At 53.1% G+C, this 21,390-nt stretch overlaps 2 protein-coding genes across 11 annotated transcripts in view; one reads left to right on the forward strand and one right to left on the reverse strand.

Annotated features, from left to right (window-relative positions):
• Positions 1–1,515: 1,515 nt before the first annotated feature.
• On the forward strand, positions 1,516–18,969 carry LMAN2L (lectin, mannose binding 2 like). Its single transcript, XM_039522372.1, has 8 exons — positions 1,516–1,645; positions 2,632–2,750; positions 6,621–6,738; positions 7,879–7,961; positions 13,188–13,349; positions 13,450–13,564; positions 14,688–14,807; positions 15,497–18,969. The coding sequence occupies exons 1-8, from the start codon at positions 1,516–1,518 to the stop codon at positions 15,637–15,639; spliced, it is 990 nt and encodes a 329-aa protein (XP_039378306.1). The 3' UTR covers positions 15,640–18,969.
• A 1,143-nt stretch (positions 18,970–20,112) lies between these two features.
• FER1L5 (fer-1 like family member 5) overlaps positions 20,113–21,390 on the reverse strand; it is a 104,783-nt gene continuing 103,505 nt past the window's right edge. For 9 of the 10 annotated variants that reach the window (XM_039522364.1, XM_039522358.1, XM_039522360.1 and 6 more), the window contains one exon: positions 20,113–20,994. In XM_039522364.1, the coding sequence (XP_039378298.1) occupies positions 20,902–20,994 (93 nt within the window). In that variant the 3' untranslated portion in view covers positions 20,113–20,901. The remainder of the gene's footprint in view (positions 20,995–21,390) is intronic. The other variant, XM_039522363.1, reaches the window with a different exon arrangement.

Genomic DNA, 21,390 nt, shown 5'->3' on the forward strand with positions numbered 1-21,390 from the left:
GGAGAGCTGAGATCCTGGGTTAAGTCACATGTGGAGATCAGCCTGGTTGGCTCTGCTCCTGGGTGGAGATCAGTCTGTCTGGTTCTCCACCTCTGCTTAGGGCTGGGCCAAGGTGAGACCAGGAAGGGATGCCATGAGTCAGGCTTGAGGTGGACAGGCAGACTACGTGAGGATGCAGGACCAGAGTAACTGGGTCAGGATTCTGAAGGGCATCAGCAGAGGAGGGTGCGTAGGGGGAACCCAGGACGGGAACAGGTAGGTGGTGCTGGAGATCAGGCTTGAAAGGCATTGGCAGAGCTGTGTAAGCAAAGTGGTTTGCACAACCCCTGAGTGAGCTCTGGACAAAGGGGAGTCAAGTGACATCATTCAAGGTGCCTTGCCACAGTAAAGCAGCATATTCCAGCCCCGTTCCCCATCTGGGCTGAACAATGCCAACAGCCAGGCTATGACAGCCTGTTCACTGAGCACTGGCGGAGGCTGGGGCTGAGTGAGGCTGGCAGTCCCTGTCAGAGCTGCTCGCTACATCCAAGGGGAGCATCCTTCAGCTTCTCAACGGAGCTGGTCTTAGGAAGAAACAGCTGGCACTTCTGTTCAGAGAAACCTGAGGAAAGTGCCACATCAGCTGATTTCTATTCCCCTTCTTGACACGAACACCACAGTGATGGCGCCTGGTTCCTCTTTGGCCTCCCCGTCCCTCCCCACCCCCTGAGCCACAGCTCTGCTGATGCTGCGGAGTCTCTTGCAGTACAGACACCCTGTGCTCCAGCAGGACTAGGGGGCAGGAGAGCTGGCTCTAGCTCCATCACTGACCTTAGGGCAAGGCCCTTCCCCCTCCCCGTGCCTCAGTTTCCCCGCACACAATGGGGTCAGCGACACTGCCCCAGCACTCAGGGAGCTGTGGGTCTGTGCTTCAGCGGGAGACCCAGCGAGGGACAGTGTAAAAGGGCCTGTTAGTGCATTGTGGCTGCTGAGATGGGCGCAGGCTCCAAGAAGTGGGGGGAAGGGAGGGGGAGAGGGCTGGGCAATGTCTAGTGCCACGGAAGTAACCGTGGCATTTCGATGGGGAAACTGAGGCAGGGAGGCACAGTCAGGGCGGGGCACCCTCCGGCCCCCAGCACCACGCCCGGTCCCGTCACCGCATCACTACCGCGCCTGTCGCCAGACCACCGTCACCATGGCACTGCTGTCCCCATGTCGCTAGGCAACTGTGGCCGTGTGTGTCACAGTCCCGCTGGGGACTCCGGACCCGCAGCCGCTGCCCGGAAAAATGGGGACCTGGTCTCTTTAAGTATCCCCGTGCCCGGAAGCGGCGAGGGCACTACATTTCCCAGAGCCCTTCGCGCGGCTAGTCCCGGTCGGCCCAGTGACGGATGCGCTCCTCAGCCAACCAGAATCACGATCCGCATCAGTAGGCGGTGCCCGGAGGGAGCCAATGGTGGAGCTGGGTGGGGCCTCCCTGCGGCCAATGAGAGGCGCGGGGGCGGGCACTAGGGCCGCAGGCCGGGCCGGGGGAAGATGGCGGCGGTAGCGCGGTGGTGGCGGGCTGGGCTCCCGGGGCTGCTCGTGCTGCTGCTGCGCGGGGCGCGCGCCGAGCAGACCGAGGAGCACCTGAAACGGGAGCACTCGCTCACCAAGCCCTACCAGGGTGAGGGGCCCCGCGGGGCGGCGCTAGGCTGGGGGGGGGACCCCTGCGGTGGGTGCGCGGTGGGGCTAGGCTGGGGGGGGACCCCTGGGGTGTGTGTGTGTTGGCGGGCTAGGCTGGGGACCCCTGCGGTGTGTGTGGGGGTAGGCTGGGGGGGACCCCTGCGGTGTGTGCGCGTTGGGGCTAGGCTGGGGGGGGCCCTGCGGGGTGTGTGTGGGGTATGCTGGGGGGGGACCCCTGCGGTGTGTGCGCGTTGGGGCTAGGCTGGGGGGGGACCCCTGCGGTGTGTGTGTGGGGTATGCTGGGGGGGGACCCCTGCGGTGTGTGCGCGTTGGGGCTAGGCTGGGGGGGGACCCCTGCGGTGTGTGCGCGTTGGGGCTAGGCTGGGGGCCAGGCAGCAGGAGTGTGGGGTGATGGAAGGGGATGCAGGAGGGGCTGGGTGAGAGGGGCTGGGATGTTTGGGGAGCAGGGTCGTGGGATAAGCGAAAGCAGTAACTGGGGCAGGGAGGATGGGGGGATGGAATGAGTCAAAGGGTGTGAGAAGGGGAATAGGGAGGGGGCAGGCAAAGAAATGGAGGTAGTGCGTTCAGTGGGCAGCTGGTGTTGGGAGAAGGGAAAGGCAGGGTGGGGGTGCAAAGGGAGCTGTGGGTAGTGGCTAGAGTATGATGGTATTTGGGGGGCAGGGAAGAAGCAGAATGAGAGTGGATTGGGAACCCCGAGAGAGAAGGGCTGGGGGATGAGCTTTGTAGGTGGGGTGGGTGGAAGCAAATGTCTGTGGTGCTTTGTGCACCTGTCTGGAGAGGGAAAGAGGAGGGTAGCCAGACGGAGGGTCTGGAAGGGAAACAGCGCAGAGAAGGAAGCAGGGGGGTGGGTGGGAAGATGGATGGAAGGGTGAGAAGAGGCAGAGCACAGGGCAATCAGTGCTCTTGACACAGTCACAGCACTGTACCCTTGTACGGCTGGTGCAAATGTTTCCCTTCTACCCCCAGGTGTTGGCTCTTCCAGCTCCTCTCTCTGGGACCTTATGGGCAATGCCATGGTCACGACTCAGTACGTCCGCCTCACACCAGACATGCAGAGCAAACAGGGGGCCGTGTGGAACAGAGTGGTAAGAATAATGTTCTCTAGCAATCTGTGAGGAGTGCTGGCACTCCAGGGTTTTGTATCTTGTGCAGAAGTCATTTTTATCTTTGGGTTGCAGCCAGTATGTCTGAATTCAAGATGGTGAGGGGTAACAAGAAGGTAACTGGGATGACTTGATTTATTGAGTCAAGATTCTCATGGGAATCTGCTGCTGCAGGTCACAGGAAGTGGTGCACTGGTGGTGAAAATCCTTAGCTCAAAGTGCGGAATGAAGGGTGGATGGGCCTCGGGCAGATTGCTCTCATGAAAACTACTGGCCAGACAGATTTGTGGAATGGTTGTGCAAAACAAACTCCAGCTACAGTTAATCTGAAACAAGCCTGTTGCTAAATCAGAGTCTTGGCAGTCTCTCTGCTTTCGGTGTAGCTACAGGAGATCATTAACCTTGTGACAATATTCCATTCCACTGAGCTTTTCCTTTGATTAAAGGTGCCAAAAGGCAGTTCATCTAAATGGCTTGCTCCTGGACAATAGCCCTGCCAATTCTATTATAGGATTTGATCCTAACTCCCTCTATGATTATAGCTCAGAAATCCCATTCAGGATCACCACTCTGTTGTGCTCCATGTATGGGGCACATTCTTTAGATCCTGAGTAGACGAAGATCCATGTCCCCTGAATACAATAACTTATGAAAGAGGCTTTTTGTTCTGGGGGAATGTGAACTGTGTAGATGCACACAAGAACACTGGACCAAAGGCAGATCTGGTATAAGTAACTGCAACTCATATAAGTCAGTGGACTTGTACCTGCTTATACCAGCATGAATTGGGCACACTGAGTTTATCCTGTAAACTTGATTTGACGTTCCCCTGCTCCCATGTGCAAAGGTTCCACCAGAATCTGAAAACGACTAACCTCACATCTACCTTTAATACTTGGCCACAGCAGCACATGTACCTGGATTCTCTACCTTTCTTTGGTGGCTGTCAGTTTGTGTCACAAATTCAGCTCTCATCGAATGTTTAGCTAACTTAAGTCTTGCCTAAGGAGTGGATATAATTTGCTTATTAAGTGAAAAGCTGGAATTTGAGCCAGAAAGTGTCTTATGATCAGTATATCTTCCTGTGCTGTTCAGTGCAGGCCTTCTCAACTTGTATCTGCTTGGGCCCTCCAACAAACTCATATAGTCTTACTTTGCTGCACTATAGTTGTTCTTTAATGTTTATAGTGCCTATAGTGGATCCTACTTTTTAAAACAAGTAATTATATATGATGTCTTAGCTCCAATCACTCAAAACTGAAGCTTTGATAGGATGTTTCTCTGGATTATAGTGTTAATCACACACTTCTTTCCAAAGCTGAAAAATGCCTATTCTTGGTGAGTGCAATTGCCAGGCATAGGGAAGTGTGCTCGTGATGTGGACACAGAAGGGCTTGCTGTTAGAGGCTTTCTTTTTAGGGTCTTATGTGGCGTCCATCATCTTGTTGTGCCTATATTCACATGGTGCAGGATTGTGATGTAGCTTACAAGTGCGTGTGCTGGATTTCAGTGTTTGGCAGAGTAACAATGGAGCAGTGATTCTCAATCTCTTCCAGATTAATACCCCCTCCCATCTCTCACAGGTCTAGCAGGAAGCCCCCTACCATTTAGTAGTATGGAAAGGCCAGAGTGGTCACACCTGCATCTGCTGGCTCAGGTTGAGCTCATGCACTACAGATCACACCTTATAATGTCTGGCTGTGCAGTTGTTTTTAATGTTGCGGTTTTTGTCTGCATTTTGCGCAGGCAGTGAATTGCCTTGCCTAAGTCCTGTAACAGGATATACAGTAGGAGCCACTCAAAGACATGACAGTTTGGGATGGAATTTACTGTAGGGTAGATAGTACATGAAAGTGCATCACTGTAGTTCCATAGTAAGTTTCCTGTAGAACTATGATTTCTGCTCTCTCCACACAAGTACCTGTCTGATTCTGCCTGGCCATTTGAGTCCCAGGCTAGTTGACCATGTGTTGGAGAAAGGTAGCTTGTTCCAAGATCAAAGGCACTGTAGCTGTACCAGGCCTTTCCAGGTCAGTACTCTTCTTGCAGCCCACTGTGTCAGGGATACTCTGCTCAGGAGGACAGAGTCCTGTCCGTTAATAGCCACATCCTTTTAGTCCATGGGATGAAACCGTTTTAAGTCAGATATCTCTAAGCCTTCAGAGTGTGTTGGACAGCTGCCTCCTTATATTAAAGAGCTGTGTAAATTGTCTCCATGGAGCTCGGAGGCCTCCCACATCCCTGTACAATTGTCTGTATGATGTAAGTGCGTGTCTCTGACATGAACCTGTTCTAATCGTCTATCGTGAGTCTGCCTTCCACAGTGAGTTGCCACTTACCTTTGGTACGTATCTGTGGTGCAGGGCGGGCTTGATGCTGCTGCATTTGGCAATCAATCCTCAGCTATGGGCACTATTGCGAGATGTCTCTGACTGCGGATCTTTCTGTTCTTTTATATGGAAATTCAGTACACATAACATGCTTAAAAAGGGCTGAAGTCAAAGACCCAAATGTAGCTTTTTGAGAAGTCGTAAAATGGTTTTCATTTTTAAAAAAATGTCACTGTGTGTGTTTGTGTTTGTTTGTGTTTTGGATCGGTAGTTCCCCTGAAGTGGTTGTGGTTCACATCAGCTCAAAATTAACCTGACAAGTGTAGCTTTGTTGCTCAAGCTGAATGAAATACAGGAAACTGAACTGCTTATATAGTGACAAATGGACTGGATTCTTAAAATCTATTGTCTTGTGGCAATATTGTATTGATAATATTGTAATCTGATAATATTGTACAGATGTGACTTTGAAGTGGGCTTTTGACTGCTCTCATGGTATGAGTCCGGGAGTCGAAATACCTGTCTAGCCACTAACTCGTATCCAGTCTGGATGACTCTATTATAAAACTATTTACATTCTTTGCCCCGATTGTTTTTATGCTTCATCTGATGTTCATAAGGGGGCGTAATTTGTTCATCTATAGTGATGAAATCCAGGCCCCTCTGGGCCCAATTCTGATCTCTTTTCCTGATTTCACTGGTTACTCCTGGCTTAGGACAGTGCAAGATCAGAATCAAGCTCTTTGGTTTTATATCCATGGTTCCCTAATCTTAACAGTGCCCCCTGTGGTTAATTACTCTTGCCGAAATACACAAAGTAAGGCAGTGCAGCCTATTGGCAAGGGAAATAAAGGACGAAGAAATCTCTGCCACACGCTCCATTTAGCAGATGTATTTGTGCTAAGGCAGGCCAGCACTTTTCCATGAGGTGGTAGGTGTGTTGGTGCCATGGCTTGCTGTCTGTGCAGAAAAGCAGCTGTACTGTCTGGCTGGGGACACTGCAGCCAATTGCAGCTGTCCCTCCCCATCCAGACGGAACAGATCTTTCCTGGGTGCTGGCTGGCGAGTCTTGCCCACACGCTCAGGGTTTAACTGATCGCCATATTTGGGGTTGGGAAGGAATTTTCCTCAAGGGCAGATTGGCAGAGGCCCTGGAGGTTTTTCGCCTTCCTCTGCAGCATGGGGCACGGGTCACTTGCTGGAGGATTCTCTGCAGCTTGAGGTCTTCAGACCACAATTTGAGGACTTCAGTAACTCATACATAGGTTAGGCGTTTGTTACAGGAGTGGGTGGGTGAGATTCTGTGGCCTGCATTGTGCAGGAGGTCAGACTAGATGATCATAATGGTCCCTTCTGACCTTAAAATCTATGAGTCTGCGATCCCAGCTGAGATGGTGTCCATTATTAACATTATCTGCCTGCAGGCCAATAGCCGGAGGGGCTCTGAATTGCAAGGGGTGGGTAGTCTATTGTCAAAGTCCCCCTGACTGCTGCTCGCACTCTCCCCCTTTCTCTTTTGCAGCCTTGTTACCTGAGAGACTGGGAGATGCAGGTCCATTTTAAAATCCACGGGCAAGGCAAGAAGAACCTGAATGGGGACGGCTTTGCCATCTGGTACACCAAGGATCGCATGCAGCCAGGTAAAATGGTCTCCCGGAGGCATCGTCTGCAAGAGGAAGTGCTGCACAGAGCCTCCGCTGCTGGCCTTCTCCTGCCCCAGCGGAGACACGCTGGCCAGGCGAGCGTCGCCCTTGGCTGTGGATGTAGAGTGCATCTGTAGTTGCTGCCATCCTGCTCCTTTTTGCAGGCACCGACAGGGAGGGAGCCAGGAGTGACTGTGAACCCACTGTAGCTAGTACTGACATTGCTCTGCAAAAGCTCGGGGTGACCATTGATGAGGGCTCTGAGGAGTCCAACGTGGCTATGAATTCAGCTGTGCAGTAGCAAACTGCTTGCTCTGATTTTCAGAGGTGCAAAGCAAGCCCCATTCCTACTGGAGGCTGCAGTGGCTCCAAAGCTCTGGAAATCAGACTTGTGCGGGCTAAGCATGGGCCTGGAACACCTGTATTCTAAAACTCTGCTCCCGTTTCCCCATCTGTCAAACGGGGATGCCTCCCTACCTCATGAGTTATTGTTTGTAAAGAGCTCTGATATCTAGCACTCCTATGTAGATTGCAAAGTGATTCATCAGGTGAGAGTATTGCTGTCTACATTTGACAGATGAGGAAGAGAGGTGCAGAGGGGGAGTGACAGGCCCGGGTATTGGACTTGGGACTGCGGGGTGTTGGTCCTGTAACATGGGTGCTGGGCTCTGCTGTTCTGTAAGTGCTAAATGGTGCTATGTGGAGGGGGCTTCAGGCCCCCTAAGCACAGATCAAGGAATGAATCCCCTGTGGGGAGAGGGTAAAGGGTGACTCATCCGCTGCCACTTGCTAACATTCCTTATGAGCTGCTACTGGCGCCAAGTCAAAGCTACCTTTGGAGGCATCTCTGGCATAGATCCTTAGGGGAAAACTCCTTCAAATGGGCATCTGCATGAAGTTGGAGGCTGCTCCACTGGTTCTTGTTGGCTACAAGGAGGTAAATGTCTGTCTGACACTACCAAATATTACTGCAGCCTCTTCAAGCTACTCTTGTGGTTCTGCTCCAAGGTGGGGCCTGTCGATGCGGGAGTAAATCTACCCGCACGCAGGGTGGAAAGCATTCACCCCTGTCTCTACTAGAGAGCGATAGGACACAGGCTGTGTTGCCCATTGTTCACAATCTGCCATCTGTTCTAGGGCCCGTGTTTGGGAGCAAGGATCACTTTCTGGGGCTGGGGGTGTTTGTAGACACCTACCCCAATGAGGAGAAGCAGCAGGAGGTAAGATGGCCTTTTGGCAGTTCGGAGGGAAGTGGGAGATGGATGAGAAGTTGTATTACGTGGCTATGCAGCCAGAGCTTGAGAGCAGAGTCGGCGTATTAGCTCGTTCAAAAGGCTTTGGCCATATTTCTAGCTCCAGAGCAGCTGTATGTTAGAGAAATGCCAATCACAGACCCGTCTAAACGAGCATTCTCTCCGGCTCCTCATGGCTGCAGCTTTCGGTCACTTGCTATTGACGCTGCTCTCTCTCCCCTTTCCTGTCTCTTCCCTTCTGGTTTTGAGCTTGCCGTCTTCCTTGTTGTCCCTCTCCAGGGGACTAGCAGCAGGTAAATAGCTCTTCATACGTGGAGGGGGCTGCAGGCCAGACCAGGCAGCTTCCCTCTGCAGCCCCTTCTGCATGTCATGGCATCTGGTGTAGAGGAGCACTTGCAAGGACTGAGTGTTCCTGGTTAGCTTCTCCTCACTGCCGACTCCCTGTATGAAGTATCACTGCTCTGCAGGGCAAGTCCTGATGGCGGTGGGCATTGTCTTGCTGCCCCAGGCCGGTGTGTGCAGACTGGAAACACCGATTAGGACGTGCTGTGGGCCAGCAGTGGCCTTCAGCAATGGCTGCAAACGCTTTGTGGGGGAAATGGAAAAAGGGAAATTTCCTTTGGGGATTTGGGGACTGTCAGCAAGCTGGGGTCAGAAGTGTCTGAAATGTGTGGACACTAGCTAGTGTGGACCTGTAGTGTGGTGATCCTCACCTCTGCACAGCAGTGGCCTAAATGCCAACATAAGAACGGCCATACTGGGTCAGACCAAGGGTCCATCCAGCCCAGTATCCTGTCTTCCCACAGTGGCCAATGGCAGGTGCCCCAGAGGGAATGAACAGAACAGGGAATCATCAAGTGATCCATCCCCTGTCACTCATTCCCATCTTCTGGCAAACAAAGGCTGGGGACACCATCCCTGCCCAGCCTGGCTAATAGCCATTGATGGACCTATCCTCCATGAGCTTATCTCGTTCTTTTTTGAACCCTCTTATAGTCTTGGCCTTCACAACATCCTCTGGCAAAGAGTTCCACAGGTTGACTATGTCTTGTATGAAGAAATACTTCCTTTTGTTTGTTTTAAACCTGCTGCCAATCAATTTCATTTGGTGGCCCCTAGTTCTTTTGTTATGAGAAGAAGTAACACTTCCTGACTTATGTTCTCTACACCAGTCAGGACTTTATAGACCTCTATCATATTCCCCTTACCACCCTCCCAGTCGTCTCTTTTCCAAGCTGAAAAGTTCCAGTCTTTAATCTCTCCTCATATGGAAGCTGTTCCATGCCCCTAATCATTTTTGTTTCCCTTTTCTCAACCTTTTCCAATTCCAATATATCATTTTTGAGATGGAGCGACCACATCTGCATGCAGTATTCAAGATGTGGGCGTATCATGGATTTATAGAGAGGCAATATGATACTTTGTCTTATCTAGCCCTTTCTTAATGATTCCCAATGTTCTGGTCGCTTTTTTGACTGTCGCTGCACATTGAGTGGATATTTTCAGAGAACTATCCACAGTGACGCCAAGATCTTTGAGTGGTAACAGATAATTTAGACCCCATCATTTGATATGTATAGTTGGGATTATGTTTTCCAATGTGCATTACTTTGCATTTATCAACATTGAATTTCATCTGCCATTTTGTTGCCTGGTTATCCAGTTTGGGGAGATCCTTTTGTAGCTCTTCACAGTCTGCTTTGAACTTAACTATCTTGAGTAGTTTTGTATCATCTGCAAATTTTGCCACCTCACTGTTTACCCCTTTTCCAGATCATTTATGAATATATTGAATACGACTGGTCCCAGTACAGACTCCTGGGGAACACCACGATTTACCTCTCTCCATTCTGAAAACTGACCATTTATTTCTACCCTTTGTTTCCTGTCTTTTAACCAATTACCAATCCACGAGAGGACCTTCCCTCTTATCCCATTACATCTTACTTTGGTTAAGAGCCTTTGGTGAGGGACCTTGTCAAAGGCTTTCTGAACATCTAAGTACACTATATCCACTGGATTCCCCTTGTCTGCATGCTTGTTGACCCCCTCAAGGAATTCTAGTAGATTGGTGAGGGAAGATTTCCCTTTATGAAAACCATGTTGACTCTTCCCCAACAAAAGACGTTCATCTGTGTCTGACAATTCTGTTCTTTACTATAGTTTCACCCAGTTTGCCTGGTACTGAAGTCAGGCTTACTGACCTGTAATTGCCGGGATCACCCTGGTAGTTGCTGGCTAGGGCTTCCTACACAGTCCTTCTGTAAAGCTGTTCTGGAGAACATCTCCCGTGTTCTAGAGCTGTACAGCGAGACCGTACTGTTATGTGTTGTTGAAACAAATGTGGACTAAACGTGTGTGTGTGTATGTATGAGAGCTGGGCCCAAACACGCTTTCACCGAAGAATTGCTTTGCAAAGGAAGCCAGCACGTTTGAGACACTTTCACTTTATCAGAAAATTTCCAAGGACATTGACCAAGGTTTTTTTTTTTTTTTTTTTCCAGGCGTTTGGATTTTTCTAAATTGAGTGGGGAGAAAGAATCCAAGCAGCCAAGATGTGAAAAATTTTTTGCACAATTTTGTCAAATTTTGCACAAGCTGAGAATTTGTCATCTCGTTCCAGACTTGTTGTGGGAAATACGTGGCTGTTTTCTGGCCACCCCTGAGGTGTGTGGAGATGATCCCAAATTAGTATCCTGCTAATTCCTTTGACTCGAACCCCATGGCTCTTCTTTAGGCTCCAGTGCCTGACCAGCTCAGCTGTGTAGGTGGCTTCTGACCTTGAAACTGATTAAACAGATCTGCAGCTCTTGAATCAGTGTCAGGTTTGGTTGAAACATTAACATTGGCCTGCCCTTGCTCTGTGAAGGGCCTTTGTACCCTTAGGTTGGGTCCTAGAGAATGCTGGGCAGCTGAAGAAGCCACACTCATGGTATTCCAGCTCTTGGAGTTTAATTGAGAATAAAGATCATAATCTGAGTCACAATGCAGGGAGAAAGGCTGCAGATGCTGTCACTTCTCCTGCCACAGATTTGTGCTGGCGTCTGGTTACACTCCTAACCAGGCAGTCCAACACAACGGAGGCTTTTATTTCTGTTCAGACTTGGCCCAGTTCTGATCTCTGCCACTGTGGAACTCCATTGATATCTGTGGAGCTGCATGGGATCCTCAGGGAATGGGTCCAGGACTCGGTCCCATGTGAAAACGGAAGTTCGCACCTGGGGCTCGTGTGCCCAGCTCCCCAGGACGCTGGTGTCCATGTGGCTCTGGGATTGTCTCTAGCACAGCAACATTTGCCTCAGAGAAGCCAAGAGCCACTTCCTGAAGTGTGAGAACTTCCCTCCTACGGCAAGAGGGGGCAGAAACGCTGGACAAGACAGCGTCAAATCTCTCTACTAGCGCCTGCAATCACAGCTGCACTCTCTTCCCTTACGCAGCTCTTCATTCCCTGCGTGTGCTGTGGGAGCACCCTGCTGTCACGTGTTTGTGTGTGGTGGACACAGTTAGGGGTGGTGGTGGTGATTCCAGCCAAGCAGGCCTTTGTTGGTGTGCATGCTTGGGTCCTTAGTGCTGAGTTAATGTGGTTTTGTGCTGTGGGCTGGGGAAGGGAAGTACAGGGTATAAACTAGGCAGGATTACAGTGTGGGGTTCCTTGGGCCAGCTGCCTTTTTAATCCATGTGTTCAGTGGTTTGGTACATGACGTGCAAAATGTAGGGTACCCTCAAGTCTTGGCAAGGGGACAGTGCTGGTGGTTTCCTAGGGTACATTTCCTTCCCAGTTTGCAGGTTAATACTAAACTGTCTGGTCGGTGACTCTGTCTTGCTTCTGTACCCTTTCTTGCTCTCAATAATCCTTCTGGACTCAGGCTCAGAAGAGGCGGTATACCCCTGGAAATCAGGTACTTTGCTCCTAGTTCATTTCCAGCCTCAGAGCTCCCTCCCCTTTCTCTGTCATTGGCACTTCCTGAGTGTTTGTGACCTTGCTGGGTGAGGGAAGTGCATTGCCAGAGTTACAGAAATCTTTATTTGACTGGCTGCAGCCAGTGTGGCTGGTTCAGAGCCAGTCTCTCCATCTGCCACCAGATCCCCCGGCCAGTGTGCTTGTGCCAGAGTGCACTGGGCTGCTGATTACTTTCCTGTGACCAGAAGGAAGTCTAGCGTGTGCAGCCTCCCCAAGCCCCTTGCTCAGGTGCACCTCTCTCTTCCTGTGGCTTCTCCTCATGGCTGCGCAGTTCCCACACGTGGAGGAGACGCTGCAGCTCTCGAGCTGGTCTGTGCTCATGGGTCCCTGTTCCTGCTTCATTTCGGAATAAACACACCTCTGTTCCCACACCTTGTGCATCTCCCTGCTACGCAGCATTACGCTGGGGGTCTGGCCTGGGTGCACTGCTCGCCTCACCTCGTCTTCTCACTGCCTAGTAGCTAGAGGAGGGTCCATCAGAAATTAATTAAGCTGCACACACCGGTGGCTCCACTGTGGTATGGTTAGCCCATCTGCTACTGCAGACCAGAGAAAGGACTCTGCCCTTGGCCCTCTGGGCAGTGTTGCCCATCGAGAGGGGTGGGAATGCTGGACCCGGTGTGATGCACAATGCACATGACTTGGTGGAATGATCTTACTAAAACAAACCCCCAACTTGGAGGGAGAGAGGAGGCGCGTGATCCCATGAAGAGCGTTCTGGCTGGGGCGCCTGGGCTGTGGTAGCTGGACGTCACTGTCTCAAAGCCAGCCCAGCACAGTGGCACTACCGCTGCCCGGCCTGTGTGACAGGTGTGCGGTGGAGCAGGGGTTCATGCCACACAAACTACCAGCCCAGGGGTGGCAATGGGCAGTTGTGGGCAGTCTCTGTAGAGAGAACACCCCTTGGAGACGGAGCCTGTGTCCCTCTCTAGACCTGGGTTCCTTGGAGTCAGGATGAGGCCCAGTGGTGGAGGGATCAGTCAGTCCAGTGCCTTCTGCCAGCACTTTGCTCCCTTACAGACCCGGTCCTACCAGCTGCATGAGAATTTCAAGCGCTGGCCAAGGTTCTTGTCTGTCTCTCGGCCCTGGTGTCGTGCTCCATGCTGTCAGTGTCCTGTGCATGTTCTCTGCTGGCTGCATGCATTTGTCCTGTTGCCCATGGTTTGTCTTGCCAGGCCTCCGCAGAGCAGCGTGAGAAGACCACTAACCCGCGGCCCCCTTGTCTCCCCTAGCGCGTGTTCCCCTACATCTCCGCCATGGTGAACAATGGCTCTCTCACCTACGACCATGACCGGGATGGACGGCCCACTGAGCTGGGCGGCTGCACGGCCATGGTGCGCAACCTGAACCACGACACCTTCTTCGTGATCCGCTATGTCAAAAGGAGGCTGACGGTGAGTGACTCCTCCTTGAGCTCTCCAGGCCCAGGGCGGCGTCGGGTCGGGAGGGCTGGGCTGGGTTGCTCTGGGTTGAGTGAAGTCTCGTGTGTTTCAGATCATGATTGACATTGATGGCAAGCACGAGTGGCGGGACTGTATTGACATGCCGGGGGTCCACCTGCCACGGGGATACTTCTTTGGGACCTCTTCAGTCACTGGAGACCTCTCAGGTACCGCGCTGTGAACCTGGCCAATGCTCCACAAGCGCTAAGGGTAGGCCTGCGAGTCTCTGAGCCAGGGTCTCCTGCTTTTAGCGCTGGAGCGTGAGACTGGTGATTGCACCCTTCTGTTTTCAGTGGAACCACAGGAGCTCACAGGTGACACACTTGTAGGCTTGGGGCACCTGAAGTTCTGCAAGGTGCCGGGGGGGCTCCTCTGAGTTGGCATCAACATTCCGAGTATTGAAAATACAAAGCTGCCCACTCTCACTCCTTCACCCTGACTGCCTCGGACACTCCCTGGCTCTGGTGGCTGCCTGCAGCTGAACCTCTGGTGTGCACAGCCTGCACTTAGACAGGGGCCGTACTTCAGGGGTTTAGAGCAAGCATCCCTCTTACACAGTTTTGCACAGCACTTCTTGAGCTTTCTGGCCCATTAGCTCTTCTTCCAGTATAGGCGGGAGGACCAGTCACACGGACGCTGATGCACAGCTGTCTGGCCTATTGAGGCTCTTGTCAAAACTAAAACCTTGCCTGTATCCGCCTGTAACGTCTGTGTGAATTCCATTCAGCTTCTGCCATAATACCCCAAAGTACCGGCCCATCTGCTTCCGTAGTTTTTAAGCCAGTTTAGAACAGATTTGAATCAAGCCTCTACAAAAGCACATTGATCACAATGCCTGGATTCATTGTTTGCTCCAAGCAAAGTTCCTTTATTTCCAAAATCTCTGCAGAAGCTCTGGGAATTGGAGCTGCTGGCAGGGACAGTTGAGTAGTTCTGCTAATATGTGTGACAGAAAGACAAAGGCAATGAACGCCTCTGAGGGCAATTCTAATTTGCTGCCTTCAAGTGGCTGAGTGGACTTTAAATCAGGGGTGCTCCCCGGCTGAACAACTCATTTCTCAGCCTGAATTTAAGTGGCTTAAAGGCCCCTCATGGAAAAGTGTGTTTGTGTTGTGCTGGGCACGGCCCTGCCCTGCCCTGGAGAGCTGAGTTCTGCTTGCTCCGTACATGGGTGCTTGGCTCCGTTTGAGAAGATGTTCACTGTTTCCCTCTTCCAGCAGCTCTGCCATCCCTGGCCAAAATTCCTCTGCCTGCCTGCTGTCTAAGACCACGTTTCTCTCGTGCCCCTAGATAACCACGACATCATTTCTCTGAAACTCTACCAGCTGACGGTTGAGCGGAGCCCAGAGGAGGAGAAGCGGGATAAAGAGGTGTTTCTGCCCATTGTGGACAACATGAAACTGCCCGGAGGTGAGTAGCACACGGGCTGGTGAGGTGCAAGGCTGGGAACACCAAGTACCTGCTTTCCCCACCAGGCAGGCTATTCCATTCATCGAGCTGGGTCCTCACACCATCTGCTGAAGCTCCTGCCTGTGAGCCCCTCTGCTTGAATGTCTCCATTAGCTAACGGTCCTAGAAGGAGGGGACGGTGTGACCAAATGCTGAGCGCTGATGTTCCTGCATCTGTGCCAGTGCTTTCTGCAGTGTCAGCTTCTCCAATACCCCTGCAGAGAGGAGCAGCCCACAGCCTCAAGCGGGGATTAGGTGTGCCTGCAGCACAGCATGCCCTGGGTCTCACTGCTTCCAAGCACTGGAGACAGGGTGGAGGTAGCCAAAACCCTGTGTGTGCTTTGAGATCCTCTGCAGACTAGTGACCATGTAGCGTTCAGTCTCTGAGCCAGGCTCTCTCGCTTCTCCCCGGAGACCGAACCCAAATCCCATAGCTCAGGATAAACGCAAGCGCCTCATCTTGGATGAAGCGCTGGGGAAGGTGGGGGCTGGATGGCTGTCTCCCCTGGCCACCGCAGAGATGGGCAATGCAATAAAAACCCAACTAAGCTTGTTCTCCCCCCCCCCCAGCCCCCATTGCCATTGTCTCTGAGCGTGTGGTCTCTTCGGTGGCTAACCCGGGCGTGTGCCCCTCTGCCTTTGCCCCACAGTGGAGGCCCCACTGGAACCCATGAGTGGCCTGGCCCTGTTCTTAATTGTGTTCTTCTCACTGGTCGCCCTGGTGTTTGCCATCGTCATCGGAGTCATTGTCTACAACAAATGGCAGGAACAGAGCCGGAAACGCTTCTACTGACCTTGGTTCCTGCCCTGCCCCTTCCCTCGGCAGACCAGCCGCTCTGCTGGAGCGAGCAGAGGCTAGCTGAAGAGAAGCCCTTGCCTGCTCAGCCCAGACTCTCCAGAGCCCCTTCAGATGACTGCTACTTTGCTGGCCCCCATGGGGACCGCTGCTATGTCTTCGAGCTCTGGGGTTCCCAGCGGGAGTGGACGTCCTGGATCACGTGGGGAGCACGCTTCGTGTGACACGTAATGCATCAGGGAGACCTAACCCCCCCCCCCGACTTTCTGGAGGTTGGTGCAGTGACAGATGGACCGTCCCCCAGCAGCTCCTTGCTTTGCAAGGTGTTTAGAGGACGCTTGGGGCGGGTGGAGCTGAATGTTGTGTTGTGTCCGTGTTGGTGAGCCTTACGTGTGCTATCTGGGGATGTCCCGCAGCCTAGCTAGGAGGCCAGGCACCAAAGACTGTAAAATCCTAGAAAAGTCCCTTTGGCTTAAGGGTGAAACTTGGCCAAACAAAACACTTCTAGCTGAGAAGAGTAGTGCTGGCCCCTCCCTGCCCCCTGCAAGACGTGAGCCTGGCCCTGCCCCCAGCCCCACCGCTGCTCACTCTGGCAGCCTGTCTGTTGCAATCCAGTTGGTTTTGCTGCCTTAGGCTGGTTGGGAAGGCCAAGCTCATCTGCCCCAGGCAGCTTTAAGATTTTAATCCTGATTTTGCGGTAGTGCAGTTGAATCCTGCACCGTGAATGAAATACTCCTCGTCCCGTTGCTGCTCCTCATTAGGAAGTGGGTGAACTGGGAGCTGTGCTTAAAGGAAAACCCCTCGTTTTACAGTCACCCCAACATGGTCTGGGCATGAACACAAATATTGGCTACTGGCCTCCCAGTGCCGCCCTGAGCCTGCCTGATGTGCCAGCGGCATGGCAGGGAAAGCACTGCTCTTCCAGGCTGCGGATGGGCCTTGATACAGCTGGCTCTTCTCGGCCTCTGATGGAAATTGGACTGAGCTGCTTCCATTCAGTGCCTCCACTCTGCCACTACTAGCATATGGTCACCTCCTCTTTCTCCCCGACAACTGGGCTCTCCATCCAGGGCCGAGGGGTTTTGCTGCTGGTGAAATATGCACTTAAAAAGTCTCACTGCAGCCAGTCTGAGAAACCGTTTGGATCCTGGGCTCATTGCACAAGGGTCAGTACGTCTGTGTGCAGGGGCTCCATGCCGCTCATTGCTGGGAATGTGGTGGGCGAGGGACGGCTAGTCCTGACCCACTTTCCGTTCGTTCACATGAAGTCAGGTTACGTTGCTGGGGTGGGGTTCACGTGGTCATGTTGCTGTCCACATGCATGGACCTGCCCAGCAACTGACTGTTTTAACACTGGGTTGCGTTGTAATAACCACTCGCTGCTGTCAGGGGGGCCTGGCCCTCCACCACTGGATCACCGTCTGCATGCAGTGCTGCCTTCCTCCCTTCTGCGTACCTCGGCCTGGAGCCAGCCTTTGCATAGGGGCTACTTGCATGTCACCGTGTCCTGTTAGTGGTGTAGGTGTGATGTGAAAAGGGTCAGTTCTCTCTTCCTCACCCAGAAACCTGATGCCAGCGTTTGTACGTGGTCCCTTTGTGTTTCTGAAGGACCTAGATCTGGCTGCTGAAGCAGGAGTTTGGAAGCATGCTGGCAAAGGAAGGTCAAAGGGTTTATTGGCCTGGCGGAGACCTTAGCTATGCTTGGGAATGAGAGCTCTGATCTCTACAAACGTCGTGCTGCCTTTCAGGGAGGGTTAGTTATTTCCTACCTCAGTGACTGCTGTTTGAATGAGTTCTTGCTTTCTGTAGGTCCTGCTGAGTTGCTCATAATACAGATGCTGGGGGTGGGGGGTGGTAGAATACGGGAGCATGTACAGATAGAATCTCCAGGGGACCTGGTTACAACACTTTGTCCCGGACACTGTTCCATTCTGTAGTGTAAACAGGCCTGGAGCTCTGTGCTCAATGTGGACAAGGCTTGGCTGGCCCATGTCTGGTTAAATTCGACGCAAGACACCAGAGCCATGTTCTCACCTTGTCCTAGCCACCCACGTCTAACTGGATCTCATGCCCTTGTTACAGCGACAGTAAAACCAGGCCCTGCTGGCTCCTCCTGCCTGTCAGGCCATCTCTGGGTGCAGTAACCAGGGCTGGGCTGAGGTAGAGGAAATTCCCAGACTCCTCAGGGGAACTTGCCCTTTGAGGGAGGAAGGTTTAGATTCAGAATGTCCTCTCCCTTACAACTCCTGTCCTGGCGGCAGATCCTGGATTCCTGATGTCTCCGCACCCCAGGGTGGCCATGGCCCTGCTAATTAAAGAACATGGTTATTGGCCAAGACTTTCAAAAGGGACTTGTGATGGTAAACCCTGCTCTGCTCTGCAACTGGCCAGCCAGTGGCACTGGGACAGGTTGGATTGCTCCTGGAGCTGTACTAACATGGGGCAGTGCTGCTGGCATATGGCCCAGACAGGACGCAGATGAAGCAGCCATTGTAGCTGGTGCTCGGCAGAGCGCAGAGGCGTTGTTAACCGAAGGGTTCCTGAGCTCTGCTGGTGGTGTGCCCTGTTTGCCAGGAGCCACCACTACTGGTGTCCAGATGGATGCTGCAATTTGTAGCCTTAATTCGATGGACGTTAGAATAGCATGAGACCTGATCAGCAGAGGTGTGGGTGAGAATCTGTGCGCTCTTTGCCGTGGTACCTGACGGACTAGGTGTGAGGGTGAAATGGGGCAGGGGGAAGCCAGCTGTCCTGGTATGGTAAACCCTGCAGCTCCTGTGCTGACAGGATAATGTGGCCTTACTGAAGTGTGGAGTGGCTGCTTGGTGCCTCTGCTCTAGACGCTGGTTCGAAACACCAGGCCATGCTGAAATAAGATCCCTGCTTATGTATCTTTGAGTTCCAGCCTTCACGGCCTTTGACTTGTCCATCCGCACTATTTCCCTTCCCAACACAGTTCAGAGCCTTGGAAAATCAGTGATGAGGCTTGGAGAGGTGCTGCCTTCCTCCCTCTGCAGAAAGGATCTGGCTAAGATACGTTTGCTCCCGTGACTGCATGTCTAAGCCCCCTGTTCTGAGGGTGGCAAACTGGCATTTGCTGTAGCAGGGGGGTTTGGTCTGGTAGGATGGGTCTGGGGTAGGGGGAGATTTTACATGTGGCAAAGCAATGGGACAGCCTGAAAGTACTGGGTCTGTTCTTGCCTCTTTCTAAAACATTTTACCCAATCAACAGAACTGTCTGTACGTGTGCCTGGTTCTGCAAGTGTAATTTGTGTCCTGGAAATAAACACACACATGCCCACCAGTGCGGGTCTGCACTGCACTTCATCCTGGGGTGCTGCTCTCCTCTGCCTGTCCCGGGATGGAGGGGTTTTGATTGACCTTGTAGTTCTATAAAGACCAACGCCAGGTGAGTACGTGTCCATCTTCATTCCTCAAAGGAGTTTCACGGGGACCGTGGGAGTAACAGATGCACTTTCGGATGCTCTCCTGACCCTGCTGCTGCGGCTGGTAGGTACAATCCTATCTCAGTCACTGAAGTGGCTAAGTGTGAAATGTGGGAAATCCCTTTATATCCGTGTCCAATTCCTCCCCTGAGCAGGGCCAGCCCCGTGCTGGGCAGGACACTGGGCTCAGTTCTAAGCCACCCCAGCAAGAGTGAGCGGGAGTATGCTCCTGCTTTGCCCTTCTGTACAGTGAAGATAAACCCCTGCCGCTGGCTCAGCAGGTGCGCAGCCAGGCTTGGGGCCTGCTGCAGTGAGGTCGAGCACTGACCCCTCCCACTAACTGGAAGCTCCAAGTGCTCCTGAAAACCAAGCCCTAGGTGACTTGCCTACAGCGCTGGAGGAGATCAGTGGCAGAGGTGGGAACAGAACCCAGGAGTCCTGACTCCAGTCTACAGTTCCGATCCAGTATAAATAACCTAGAACAAACGGGCCTTGTTTTGATCATTACAATTCAAAGGTAATACCCCAGCAGAGACCGACAGGCAGAGCCGTGCCTGAGGATGCTGGCGTAGGTTGTCTGGCTCTAGCAGCCTGGGTATGTGCCACTCAATCCCTCAGGGCGGACTATGGCCCGGGGGCCACATCTGGCCCTCCAGGGGGACATGCCGCTGCTTCTGGGAGCCGGTTAAGGTAAACACCACCCAGAGCCTGCAGCCCTGGGTCCCAACCCTCTCCTGCCCTTTGTCCCAGCCTGGAGCACCCTCCTGCATCTCAAACTCCTCATCCCTAGGGCCCACACCCCCAGCTGGAGCCCTCTCCCTTGTACCCCAATCCCCTGCCCCACCTCAAAGCCCCCTCCTGCACCCTTCATGTCTAGGTCCACCCCAGAGCCCACACCTCCAGCTGAAGCCATCACCCCCTCCCACACCCCAACCCCAATTTCATGAGCATTCATAGCTCACCATATAATTTCCATACCCAGATATGGCCATCAGGCCAAAAAGTTTGCCCAGCCCTGCTCTAGAGTGATCAGTCACTGGTATTTCATGCTACCTCCCTCTGGGGAGCAGTGATCCCTGCTGGTGGCAGCATGGAAATACAGCTGTCTCCTTGGGCAGACGAAAGGGTCCTGGAAGCAGCTTTGCTCCTGCTGGGACTTGCCTCTCCCAGTCAATGCACCGCTGGCCCTAACATGATTTCTTGTTGAGGGCAAAAAGAGCCCAGAAGTCTGACCAGGCAATGCTGCAGGAGGCAAGGAGAGAAGCTGAGGACTTTCCCAGGAGGCTGGGTGGGGAATAATTGGCCAGGAGCCGCTGCTCAGTGTTTCATCTCTGGATGCAGCTCCTGGGTGGCACCCCAGGTGCCTTGAGCGAGGTGCTGTAAAGAAAATCTGGCACTCAAGCGAGGTGAAGGGTCTCCTTTCCATGCCTTTATTGGGGAATACTGGCCCTGAAGGCTTTTGGCCCAGAGAATGACCCACCTGGGAGTAGAGCTGCTTTCTAGCCGAGGAGCTAGTCAGCCTCACTGGCCTGGGGTGAGTGGCCCTTGACCCCCCAAGGGAGGAGCAGCAGGAGTGCAGGCTAGGGAGGGAGTGGTAAGACTGGCTGCTGCTGCCTGGAGGCAGGGAAGATCCAGGTGCTGGTAGGGCAGTGGGTGGTGAATTTGGAAGGGGTGCTGCTGCCCAACTCCCCAGCCTGGGGGTCAGGGCCAGGTCCCTCTGTGCTAGGGGACAGCAGGTGCTGTCTGTCTTCAGGGTCTGCAGCTGGTTGTCATCCCAGGAGCTGGGCTGGGGGTGCTGCTGCCGGCTTGTGGCCTATGGGCTCCTGCTGCTCCCTGCCAGAGGATTGAGGCTCCCGAAGGAATGGAGACTGCGGAAGGGGTTTATCAGCTTCATGGCCAGGTAGCCCTGGGGAGAGGAAGGGGGAATCAGGCCCTGCAGTAGCAGCGTCTCCTCTAGCCAACCTGGGGTCTGCCGCTTCAGCTGGCTCTGCCCAGCCCAGTGCAAGGCACTTGTTACAAACAGGCAGTTGTCAGACACCCAGTGGCCTGCCTGGCCCTGTGATGGCAGCGTGTCCCTTCCCCTCACACCCCACCCCCGATTCCCAATGCCCTGCACAACACCATCCCTGCCCAGCCCCCCCACTCCCTAGTGCCCCAACACACACAGATCTTCCCACCCTCCCCTCGGAGATCCACTCCCCAGCCCCTGCTTCCCGGCCGCACTCACCAGCCCGCTGGGAGGTGTCTGTATCTGCCAGGCTGAGCCCCCAGGGCCGGTCCCTGGGCAGGGAATTGCTCCGGC

This window comes from Mauremys reevesii, linkage group 2 (genome assembly GCF_016161935.1).
Source record: "Mauremys reevesii isolate NIE-2019 linkage group 2, ASM1616193v1, whole genome shotgun sequence".
In the NCBI taxonomy this organism is placed as follows: domain Eukaryota; kingdom Metazoa; phylum Chordata; order Testudines; family Geoemydidae; genus Mauremys; species Mauremys reevesii.

Coding starts and splice junctions, on each gene's coding strand:
- LMAN2L (XM_039522372.1), top strand. CDS start 1,516: ATGGCGGCGGTAGCGCGGTGGTGGCGGGCTGGGCTCCCGGGGCTGCTC. Junction 13,350..13,449: donor ATGTCAAAAGGAGGCTGACG/GTGAGTGACTCC, acceptor CGTGTGTTTCAG/ATCATGATTGACATTGATGG. Junction 13,565..14,687: donor AGTCACTGGAGACCTCTCAG/GTACCGCGCTGT, acceptor TCGTGCCCCTAG/ATAACCACGACATCATTTCT.